Raw genomic sequence first — 12,080 nt, 5'->3', positions numbered from 1 at the left:
TCTCTGTACAAGGTGTGTGTGTGTATTTCAGTGTATATACCGCCACGGGGCATCAGCCCACTTGTCAAACATGGGTAGTTCAGGGAATAATGCAACCTCCACATGGAACTATTGGGGATAGGAGGAAAAGCACAGTGATACAGACAGACACACACGCTTGTTTGCACTCTTGGGAGTCTTGGTGAGGACAGTTCGATTGCCTACTACCAGAATTAGAATGTAAACATCAGGTTTTTCTGGGATTTTGGGAGGGTGGGGGGGGATTGGTTGATTTTGGTGGGGTTTTTTTGTTTGTTTGTTGGTGTTGGGTTTGTGTTTTTTTTTTTAATTTGGGTATTACTGATGTGGAGATGGTCCTGATACTGTAAAACATGGGTCTGTTGCTCTATGACATGTGAACTCCTAGAAAAAAGAAATACACTTGCCAAATGAAAGCTTTTAAAAAATCTAGTTTACAAAATCCTAAAAAGATGCAGTAAAAGGAAAAAGTCAACAGCCCATAATATTTTTGTCCTGCAGGAAAAAGAAACTTCTCATTTCCTGATCTTGGTCAAAGGTGCATTTTCTTAAGCACTAAGTATCTTCAGTTAAGTGTAAGGTTTTTAATACAAAAACAAATTGTGCATGTAGAATATTTTGAAATACCTGAGATTTCATAGTAAAAATGGTAGCCTTTTAATACAGTATAGGAAGTATCAGAACTGCTCTGAAAATATTGTACTTGCAGCCGTACAGTAACTTACTATTTGTGGACAGTTTCTTTTGCTTGCATAATAAATTAAACAATAATTCAATGAATTAAAATCTATTTTAATGTATTTATCTTACACTGAGCTCTGTTCTGTAATACTCCCTGGTTCTTGCCTACTCCCTACAACTAAAAGGAAAAAAATAGCACGTAGAACAAAACAACCTCTGCAGGGAGGTCTCTTCCCCTCCAAGGGTTTCTTGGCCACTGTCATACTGTCAGGAATGCTGGTGAGAGGAAACAGCTCACTCATGAAGCCTAGAGAGCAGGACAGATGCTGGGGGTAGTGTCATAACTACAAACTAAGTGTAATTAACCATTCCATCGCCTGAGACAGTACCTGTAGGGTAAAGAGCTCCTTTTGTTCAAACAGCAAACCCTTGAAGGCAGCCTGAAGCTGGGAACCTGCTGGGAACCGTCCTGCCTGCGCCACCGCGGGCAGCTGCGTCCCAGCAGCAGGTCCTGGGTGGCCTGTGCCAGGGGCAAGGCTCTGCCCCACTGTGCTTCCCCTGGGGAAGGGCTGGGTGCCAGTGAAGACACCAGGCACAGTGAAAGCAGCATCTGCACCAAACCCAGGTTTTGTGCGTCAGCCAAGGCACAGACGAACGTCTGGGTGTCCGGCAGGAGCAATGGGGGCACATGGGGCACTGAGCGCCTGGGGCACTGAGCGCCTGGGGCATTATCGGCTGCTGGGTTCCCTGTAAATGAGGCCTCGACACAGGCAGGAGCAGCATGACATCTGGGTTTAAATCAGCAGGTGCACTTGCATTGGGGCAAAGAGAATACAAGCTGAGGATATGAGCACACCTTGCTGTAAAGGTGGCAACACTTCACTGCTCTGCAGTTCTCAGGCTTGTGCGTCACAAACCCAGCTGTAGTGATGTTCTGTCATATTTTCCTGAAAATGAGATCGGAAGAGTCAAGATTTGACTCTGAACCTCTTGTCCAACAGCCTTGTTTGATGCAGACCAGCAGAGCAGGCGGCGGTGAACGGCACAAAATAATGTGCTACATCCAGATTACCTACTCTGACACCACAAAAATGCTTCTTGGGCCTGTCAGGGCTTATGGCTTGGTCTTGCCCCTCATTATACATTGCATAATCCATGAGGGGAAGGCTGGCGCTCTGGATGTTAGCGACGGGACGGCATTGGTTTCTGTGAGAAAAACACACCACCTCGCACAGCCTGACCAATGTGTGACATTTATTTCTCATCGCTGGTACTGGAGCCTCTCACTGTCACGTCAGGGCTGCTGAGAGCTGTTGCTGTCACATGTAGTTTACTTTCCCATGCAAAAGGCTGTGTTCCTTCCACCTCCCCCCTGCAAACACACAACAACTGGCCCAGTTTGGCTCCCTGGGTAACATAAAGAGGCTCTGCTGGTTTCAGCTGGGAGTTAATTTTCTTTCTCAAGCTGTAAAAGGAAGGTTAGGAATAGCCTATTGGTTTCAGTTGTTGCTAAGTGATATTTACACTGTTCGAAGATGTTTTTTCAGCTTCCCGTAGAAGAACAGACAGAACGATGGAATGCCATATGGAATATTCCATACCACAGACGTCATCCTCAGGATATAGATGGGGGGTTGGCTGAGGGCAGGAACCCATGGTCACTGCTCAGGACGGTGCCAATTCACGGGGCAGTGAGAGTGACCTTTGTCATTACCAGTATTAGTCCTTTTCTGTTATTAAACTCTACTGGAGCCTAAAACAATGAGGTGGGGTTTTTTCTCCCTTTCCCCTCTTTTTTTTTTTTTTTTTTCTCCTTCCCCCCACCTTTCAGGGGGAGCGAGCGGCTGCCTGGTTCTGGCTGCAGGCTGGGGTTCAGCCATGACATAGGTATACAAGGATTTTGAAAAAGAAATGCCTGAAAGGGACAGAGTAGTATTTTGCAGTATTGCCCTCCTTTGCTCAAAGTAGTTACTACCCAAAGTCTAGCTTTACGAGTCTTTCTCTCAGCAGTACTCCTGTTACCTTGCTGGTGGGATTCCCCTTCCCTTCTTTAGCTGGGAATGACTGTTGGAGTGCACTGAGGGTGACCCAGACACCAGAAATCCTTTTCAAAACTCTGCTTTAGAGGCGGGTCCCAGCTGCAGGTTTTTGGAGAAGGCAGCAGCTGAGGCCTGGCCCCTCTCGCTGTTCAGGACACATCCTGGTTTAGTTCCACTTCTATCTGTGGCATCGCAGTGAGGAGAGAAGGCAACAGATGAGTGAGCTAAAGGTGCCAAGGCACTAGGGCAGAGAACTGAGGCCAAGGCTGTGGCTCTACTTCACTGTCCCTGCCCTGCACACGAACATACAGGAATGCCAGGAGCTGGGCTGGGTTCAGAGATCGGCTCTTTCCCATCCTTGCATCACACCTGTTCTTACACTGCAACTGCACTGAGTGTGGCTACAGGCAGCTCGCTGAGGCTGGCAACAATCCCGAAACTCACCTCAACAGCTGTTTAGGTGTTAGTTCAAGCATCGCAACCTCCTCTGCGCGCTCTGCCCTGTCCGGTGCAGCCTGCTCAGTAAACGACATGTTCCATCTCACAGCAACTTTGGTGCCAAAACTCACTGGACCCCTCTCATCACCAGTTCTGTTCTCTTACATGTGAAACATCTGTAATTTCTTAAGCATCTGACTCCTTTGGCTGTGTTGTAAAACTGTCAGTGGTGAGACATCACACCAGACAATACCTGAGCACAGTTCGCGCTCCCTCGAGCTGCCACATCAGAGACAGCAACAGACCATGACCCTGCTTTTGTCTTCTGCTAGTTGCACCAGTCACCACTCAGTCAGCGGCAGCCTGATGTTGAACTCCTACACTCAACACTTCAGATTTCCCATCATCACAGAAGTATATAGTATCTTCCACAGAGAAACAGGATGCAAATTATTTTTATTCCATCAAGGAGTGATTACAAAAAAGTATACTGGTAAAAATCAGATTCTGACAGTAACAAACATTCAGTAAACATTTTATTTAAATGCAGATAATCACAACATTTGGATACAAGAATGCTCACTTGTGCCTGGCCATTTCTGACTGTGAAGCTGGGGACTATATTATGATTATAACACACTGATTAGAATCAATATTTGGGGACAGTTTAGCAAATGGAAAACTCAAATTAGAACAGCGATAGCCACTCCAAAACTTACAAAAAGACCAATTCAGAGCAGTTTCTGAAAGCTTTCCTGCCCTCCATCATCCAAAATATTTTGTTTTATACATAGAGTTTCACAACATGAAGTCCCCCAGGAGAATCAAATAGTTTTTCAGACCCTCACCTGCATTATGGTCACACTTGCTCTTCTGGCCCTTTCTCTAAGGCTTGAAGTCTTTTATCTCTCAACTCCCAAGTCTGTAAGACACACGATAATTCATATTTCTGTAAGTCTTTTTCAGTACTCACCTACAGAAATCCTTAAACATGTCTCCAAATGCTCTATCTGCTTTCCTACCCAAGGTTGTCTTTGGCTGTCGTCTCTGCTACACTTACAGACCGCCGCTGAAGCGGGTAATGCCCCGACACCTTTTTCTGACACACATTTGTCAGCGCTGCTGTACAATCCTGTCTTACAGAACTCTTACAGAGTACACAGCAAGTAGGCAGGACTCCAAGTTCCAGGTAAAAGTCTCTTGTTGCGATCCACTATTCCACAGCCCAAATGAAACAGAAGTGATTTGCAAAAGACAAGAAATCTCAGTACAAGAGAGCCATGTTTGTGAACTACCTTCACAGCTGCGGGCAGCTGAACCATTCCATGAGCATTACAGAAAAGGCCGTCTCCTTTCCGGCCCCACAGCTGTCAGCAACAGGAACAGCAGCAATGCAACAACAACAACAAAAAAAAACAAAAGCAGAACAAACTCCATGTTTATAAGTAGTTTTTTTTAACAAGGAAGGACACTTAAAGCTTCAGTAAATTTGCTGTTTCATTCCTTCCACTTTTCCCTTTTTCACATGAAGGCACACACGTACACACACACACAGAGATCCCACTTGGAACGGGAGTCAGCTCATGCTGAAGTTAAACATGGAGTAACCACTCTGACGCTGCTGAATGAAACATTCATCTTAAAGCAAGGCGTCAGAACTGCTGGCAGAAGAGTTTGTGTAGGCTTAGGTTAACCTTGAAGTTCCAAACTTCAGTCATCTTCATCTGGATCTGTCCTTTTAAACAATAAGGAGTACTTTCAACCCTAAAACATTTGAAAATGCAGCTCTTAAATCGAGATTTTGTAGTTTATCAGGCAAGGGAGTAACGTTTCATCAGCCCCTCCTTGATTCTCATGTTTTACAATGTGGGCAGTGGAGCACATTCCATCACGGAGCGTTAATAGATTTTGGGAGTGATACAGAATAAGCCGCTGGACTAACATAAGTCTTTTTTTTTTTTTAAGCCTTGTATTTGTCTAGTAGCTCCATTATGGGTAAACTCACCTGCCAGCAAATAAATACTTTAAAAAGTTCATCTTAATTGCACCAAGGTTTAGATGCATCACCATTCACCCCATAAATATCGAAGGCCAAAACTAATTACCTTTCATACTAGGCAGGCACTGTTCCCTGCGATTAAGTGACATCGTATGTGCCAATCCCCAAACAAACAGAAGAGCCCAAGGAAGACAGTGGCTTTCACAACAGCTTTAGCAAGAATTCGTAGGTCGCGTTGATTATTCCCCAGGACAGGATAGAACGATGGTAATTCAGATGGGCTCCTCTGAAAAAGTGGTTCAGTTTTCTATCACGTTCCAGCCAGATCTTCACGAAAACTTTTGAGAAGGACTGAAATTCACCACCAATTTGAGCTTGCATGCGAGTTTTTACAACATTCACTGGGAAAAACAAGAATCCCAGCATGGCACCCAGCAGCCCTCCACAGATAAAGTCATTGACCAAATGAGTGCTGTAAGAAGTTGCTTCAGGCAGACACTGTTTGATAGGTCCCCGTAGGCCAAAGAAGAGTGCATTACTGGGTCCATTTCGGAGCAGAATAGGCACCAATCCCCGATAATATTCTCTCAACCCATAGACTTTCAGTAGCTTGAAAGCCTGGTAAGTGTTTGTAAATTTATCATGGTGTTTGTAGTCCTGAAGCAAAGTCTGAACCCGCTCAAACGGTGTAAGAAGAGCTTCTGTGGTCCCTGCGAGCACTGCTGCCATGCTGCGAGTGAGGAGCTCAGGAGCACTCACGTGGATATGGAGCAGGGAGGAGAAATCTTCGTACAAGCCAAACATTAGAGCCAGCGTTGTTGTTTTCTGCATTAGTGGAGGGAGGATGCCACGATAGAGGTTTCGAATTCCGTCCTTCTGCAGCTGATGTACCGCATCCTTTGTTTTCAAACCATACAACTGCTGTCGAAAGAGGACCTTCTGGATGGGAAACGTGACTGCTATATTTGTGAAGGCCGCACAGTAGCCACAAAGATAATGTTTACCAGAGGTAGCCGTTACGTCATTCCTTAGATATTCCTTTGGATTCTTTGGGGCAGAACTTTCTGAATCCATCATACTGTTTTTCTTACTGTAGTATATTTCAGTTCTCCTTCCCTACATCAAAAAAGAAAAGAACAAACATGAGCAGAGCAGCAGGAGACCCTGCAGCTTTTTTCACAGCAGTGGATCACTCAAACAGCACCTGGTATCTCACATCTGAGGAAAGCCCATACAATTTGAAGGAGAAAATCAACAAATTGCAGATCTGATGGATGTTGTACTGTTCTCTACTCAAGCCTCAGAGACCCTGACAAAAGCAGCAGTTTTTCCTTTCTGTACACTTTCAAATTGAAACAGGAAATTTCAAAGGAAATTGAGATATGCACTCCTCAAGTGCTAAATTACATCTGACACATTAGATTTCCCCATTCACTGTGCAATGCAATTCAGACAGTGAAAGGTCTATGCTCACACTAATAAAATACACGACAAGGACAGTGGTGGTGGGAACAGAAGAGAGTCTAAGAAAAAAAGAAATAATAAAAAACATAAAATACATGCAGTAACATTGCAAGTTCTGACCATTTCACTCTGCCTTTCCCCGTGGCAGAAAAAAACAACTTAAATAACAATTTGTCATGGTTTAGCTCAGACAGCAACTAAGCAGCACACAGCCACTGGCTCAACTCTCCCCCTGGAGGGATGGTGGGGAGAACTGGAAGGGTAAAAGTGAGAAAGAAAATAGTGGGTTGAGATAAAAACAGTTTAGTAATTTAAAAAAATGTATTTTGTAAGAGGAAAAAACCAACAAAGCCAGAAAGGAAAATAAAACCCAAAGAAAGTGAGCAATGCAAATGAACACAATTGCTCACCACCAACCAACCGATGCCCAGCCAGTCCCCAGGCAGCGGTGCCTCCACCAACCTCCCCCCCCAGCACAGTCATATGGTGTGGGATATCCCTCGGGTCAGTGGATTCGGCTGTCCCCTCCCATCCTGTGTCCCCTCCCAACCCCCTGTGTCCTCTCAAGAGGGGCAGAACAGCCCTAGGCTGTGCAAGCACTGTCAGCACAAATCCAAAACCGAGCCCCACAGGAGCTACTATGAAGAAAATTAACTCTATTGCAGCCAAAACTCATAAAAAGCTGTAGTCACAGGCTTAAATTAAACTACAAGAACACTTCTGAGTTTTGAAAATTTCTGAAAGTCGCAGTTAATTAACTTGCAGCCTCATCTGCAGAGAAAGAGCACCTTGAACCCACACTGGATTTTCATGTTCTTTTGAGAAGTTTAAGACCTTGAGCTTGGCTAGATCTGAGGTCCTGAAGGACACGTAAACAGAGGTCATTCTACCAAATAAAGCAGAGAAGCACTGAAGTAATTATTACCAGGCAACAGTTTGTTGTCCTTTATAACAGGACCACTTATTCAACAATTATAAAAAAATGTTTTTGCAGCTGATCTAAACCCTGACTTCCATTACAGCATAGCTTGAGTTAAGTCAGTTATAAACTAGTGAGGCTGGTGGTGGTTTGTAAACTTCAGGTAGTCCCTCCCAGCAACATGCATGAGATTTCCATGATTTCAAAATGGTATTTGGGGCTAATACCCCTGCTTGGCACTGAGGAACTGTTTCTCAAGGTGCAGCCACTACAGGGTGCTATGTGAAGGACGTGTGGTACACAGAAACAACCTGGATTGCTAAAAGCAACCTGACGGATTATTTTGACGAAGTATACAATTTATTTTTAAAACAAAACATGTATATACCTGGATTGGCTCTTCCCCTACAGTTACAGGCTATTTAATCCCTTAAGGTCTGGCAAGTGAAAGTGCCATCTAAACAATTTACAGAAGTATTTCTGTCAATATGAGAGGTAACATCAGAGCCAGGGATCCGTATTAGATGGCTTATGCACCACCCATTTCTACATGGAAGCTCCCCTCAATCCAGGAACCAATTTCAAAGTGGTCTGAGCACGGGGACACATGCCATCCTTTTTGACATCATGTTGCCTGATCCAAGGTCTGTACATCAGGTTCCTGCCATGGTCACCATCTTGTGGAATGCACATCCCATGCTTCTAAAAAGCTTTTCAATCCATATACCTGCCTAAATGACCATGGCCTTCAAAATGCTGGCACGTGACCCACTAGGTCTGAAAAACACAAAGGAAAGAATAAAAAAAAAATACATTAGCTGTCTGATATTGCATTATATCTCTGTATTTGTAATACGGGTAACAGATTGCAGTGCTTCCTGTCATCCTGACTGCTGTGGAACGCATGTGCTACCTGGGATGTCCACCTGGCCCAGTAAGTTTCCAGTTACTCTGGGAACTAAATGCTTGTTCAATCAGTCCATCAGAGCGATACCACAAACTCACTCTTTTGCCATCAACTATGAGCAACATTCGCCCTAAACAATCACCCCAATCCTGAAGACACACAGCCGTGCCGGCTAACGCAGGAGGTTCAGGGATTCCTTCGTTTCTCCAGCCCATCACCTACCGCTGTCACACGCACCGGACCGACACGGGGCTCACCAGCCCGCGGCTCCTCGCTGCCGCCGGCCCCCGGCAGCACCAAGCCCTTCCCGAAGCTTCCGGACTGGCTGCATTCCCGCCGCGGGCTCCCCGCGCTGCTGCTGCGGAGGCCTCAGCGCCGCCGGGCCGCGGCGAGGGTCTGCCGGGGACGCTGTGGAGCGACGGCGGTCCCGCCGTAGCGCGGTACCAGGCGACCTGAAAGCGAACGGCCGAGCACGGGTCAGGGACGCGGCAGCGGAGCCAAGAAGGCGGCCGCGCCGGGACGGCGGGGGACACCGCCGGCCCCTTCCGGGCCAGCAGCGCTGCCCCGGCCCCGCGGGCGGCCACCGCCCCGCGCCGCGATCGCGCTCAAGGTCAGGCCGGCGGCGCGGCGGAGCGCGGGGCGGCGGCTGCGGTACCCGACCGGCGGGACGGCGCGGCCCCGCCCGCCCCCGGCCCCGCCGCGCCTGCGCGGCCTCCGCCACGACCGAGGCGGGCCCCGCCGAACCGGGCCGAGCCGAGCCGAGTCCCGCCAGGCCGGGCTGGGCCGAGGCCACCCGAGCTCGCCCCGCTGAGCCGGGCTCCGCCCGGGGACGCACCTGCAGCCGTTGCCATAGCGATGGCGGCGGGGCGGGAGGGGACGCGAGCCCTCGCCAGCGGCCCTGCCCCGCGGCCTCCGCCGTGCGCGCGCCGGGATGTGACGCAGCCGCGCCGCCGTGACGCACGGGGTGACGCTCGCGGACGGCGTGAGGGGAGGGCGAAGAAGCCGGGTGTACCTCCCCTTCACGTGACCCAGGAGCAGAGCCGTGGCGGCACCTCCCCCTCCCTGTCTCGGTCAATCGAGCGGCGGCGCGGCCGGGGAAGGGGCGGGGCTTTCCGCCCCGGAGCCACGCCCATTTCCCCGCCCCGCGGCGTGCGGCGCGAGTCCCGGCGGGGCGGAGCGGAGGTGAGCGGCGGCACCGAGGCGGCGGCACCGGGGGGGTCCGGGAGGGGCGGGATCGCCTCCGCCGCCTTGTTGTACCCCCCACCCCCGCGGGAACCCCGGACCCTCTGGGAGAGAGACCCGGAAAAGTCTCCGGGCGCGGCAGGGCGAAGGAAGGGCGTCCGCCGGCGGCGTGGGGCTCGGCGGAACTTCTGCCCTGGTTGGTTCCTCGTTCTCGGGATTCCCGGGCCAGGTACCGTGTCTCGCAGGGGCCGTCCCGAGCGGTCGCCGCGCTCTCCCGCCCGCCGGAGCCGGGCGCTCGGTGGGGGGCTGCGGGGCTGACGGGAAGGCGTCAGCGAGGCCCTCGGTGTCCCCCGGGAGAGGCGGCATCCTCCGTTCGCGGCTGGGCTCGGCGTCAGGATCGCCTCGCAGCGGGGAGGGGCTGGGAGATACGAAGCACTGACAGTGTGTGTCGTTTTATTTGTTTTTTTTTGTTGTTGTGTGGTTTGATTGATTTCAGTGGTTTGGTAGTAAATAGCAACGGCTCCTTTCTGTATTAGAGTTTGTATTGTTACCACAGGGCGTAACGGTAAGGCTTATTACAATTTACCCCATAATGATAAGCTTGCAAAAGGGAGAGGAACAGCAAAGAGAAGATGCTGAGCACTTTGCCTACTTGAAAGGGCGTGAGACTCGGTCTTCTCTCCCAAGTTCTGCTCAAAACTCTCCCTCTCCCCATGTCGGTGCCCGGTTTCCATGGCCTCGTGATGCCCAAGCGGGGGATGTCGTGCAGGGGAGCGACTCAGAGCACCCGAGCTCCCGTGGACCGTGGTCGGGAGGGACGCAGCAGTACGGGACCTTCCTTCCCACCAGACTGCGTGGAGCGCTGCTGCGAGAGCGGGCAGCAAATCTGCGTTTCTTCCAGCCAAGTTAAAGGGGGGAATTCCCCACTGGGTACCCAGGCATTGCGTTGGACCCTTGGACAAACATGGAACTTAGCTTCAAGGAAAGCCTGTGCTTTCTTGAGCAGATTCCCTCATGATAGTTGCAGGATAGCTGGAAATCAAGATGTCTGCAAGGAGAAGTAAAATTCCCTGCATTTGGTCAAAGACTGTTGTTCAAACCACTAAGCACTTGCCAGCCATGCCAGCGCGCATCCATGAGAGAGGAAGGGAGCCTGGTTCCAGATGGCTTTTAACAGCATCGTATGAGAGATGAGCTCTGTCAGTAGAGGGTAACCACAGCCCTCGCCTGAGAGCGTTTCCCGGCACATGAATGGGCATGGGCTGGGGTGGTGGGGCCAGCGGGGACAAAGCCAGAGCTGCCAGTGTGGGGGGTCGGAGCTGCTGCTGCCAGCAAAGGCTGCCCCGGCTGCTCAGCTGACCTGGAGCCAGCCCATGGGCATACACAGGTTTTTCTGGTGTTTGTAGGGCTCCTACTGCCCCGGAGCACTGATCTATAACACGCACGAAGCGGGCTGCTTCGGGGGGAGTGCCGATAGATGGTGGAGCTCCCTGTTTTGCATTACTGTTTTCTCTGGTCACTGGTAATAACACTTCTTCTCTCAAATACCAAGTGGTAAATTTTGTGGGGTACCTCCCTGTTTAGTGAAGCCGCTTGTCCAGCGCTTTGTGGAGAGCTGTGGGAGGTCACTGAGCTCTTGGGGCATCTGGAGGCTTCTCTGCAGATGCATGGATCGGTGGGAGGTGGGGCTGAACTCCTGCCATCAAGGGGGGCATTGTGCCACTGGCACCCACTGTTTGGCAGGGCAGGACGTGAGGAATGACACTGGGCAGGGGGTGGCACAAGCTGGAGCAGAGGGGCATGGTGTTGCTCACCCTCAGCAGCAGCAGCCTCGTGCCAGGTTGGGACTGGGTCTCTGGGGTCTGCTACGAGCTGTGCCCACTCTGCTGGCAGTGCGTTGCCAGAGCCATGAACGCTTTCTTCTGCTTAATCCCTCTTCTGCTGGGAGGGTCCCACCGGGTGCTGGGCTGCAGGGCAAGAAAGGTTCACACCTTTCCTAACGAGCCCTGTGTTCCAGGAAGGTGTTGTGGCCGCTGAGGTGGCTGGTGAGTGGCGGGGGAAGCCATGGCAGGGCACATGGCAGTGCAGGGGACAGAGGGATGTGCTTGCTCCTGGCAGTCTTTGAGCCCAGGGCTAATCAACAAAGATTTAACCACCCTGAAAGTGCAGAGACCTCAGAACAGCTTGTTTGGGCATTTCTGGCCCATGAGCAGGGCTCACAGCAGAGGGAGGGAGGGCGGCCCGGGGGTGGTGGTGGGGAGAGCACACCACAGGGCGAGTGATGACCCCTGCTTGGTCAGGGCCCGTGTCGCTGCCCAGGCCAGCCTGTGGCTGCGTCTGGCTCCCACCTGGCCCCGGCCCCGCGGAGCTCCATGTGGTGCGGACCTGCCCATCCCTGTGTGAGGGTGTCCCTGCCGGGCTGAGCTCGCCTCC

At 50.6% G+C, this 12,080-nt stretch overlaps 1 protein-coding gene across 1 annotated transcript; it reads right to left on the bottom strand.

The window, feature by feature from the left end:
- Nucleotides 1-3,619: 3,619 nt before the first annotated feature.
- SLC25A51 (solute carrier family 25 member 51) lies at nt 3,620-8,773 on the bottom strand. Its single transcript, XM_074166581.1, has 2 exons — nt 8,688-8,773; nt 3,620-6,291 (listed from the first exon to the last, which is right to left on the bottom strand). Exon 2 carries the CDS (start codon nt 6,250-6,252, stop codon nt 5,377-5,379), a length of 876 nt encoding a protein of 291 aa, XP_074022682.1. The 5' UTR covers nt 6,253-6,291; nt 8,688-8,773; the 3' UTR covers nt 3,620-5,376.
- Between the last annotated feature and the right edge of the window lie 3,307 nt (nt 8,774-12,080).

The sequence above is a fragment of the Numenius arquata genome, chromosome Z (genome assembly GCF_964106895.1).
Source record: "Numenius arquata chromosome Z, bNumArq3.hap1.1, whole genome shotgun sequence".
Lineage (NCBI taxonomy): Eukaryota > Metazoa > Chordata > Aves > Charadriiformes > Scolopacidae > Numenius > Numenius arquata.
Note: the sequence above shows the minus strand (reverse complement) of the source record. Positions and strands in the feature narration are given on the sequence as shown.

Bases quoted from the DNA above. Each gene is read 5' to 3' on its own strand.
- SLC25A51 (XM_074166581.1), bottom strand. From the start codon at position 6,252: ATGATGGATTCAGAAAGTTCTGCCCCAAAGAATCCAAAGGAATATCTA.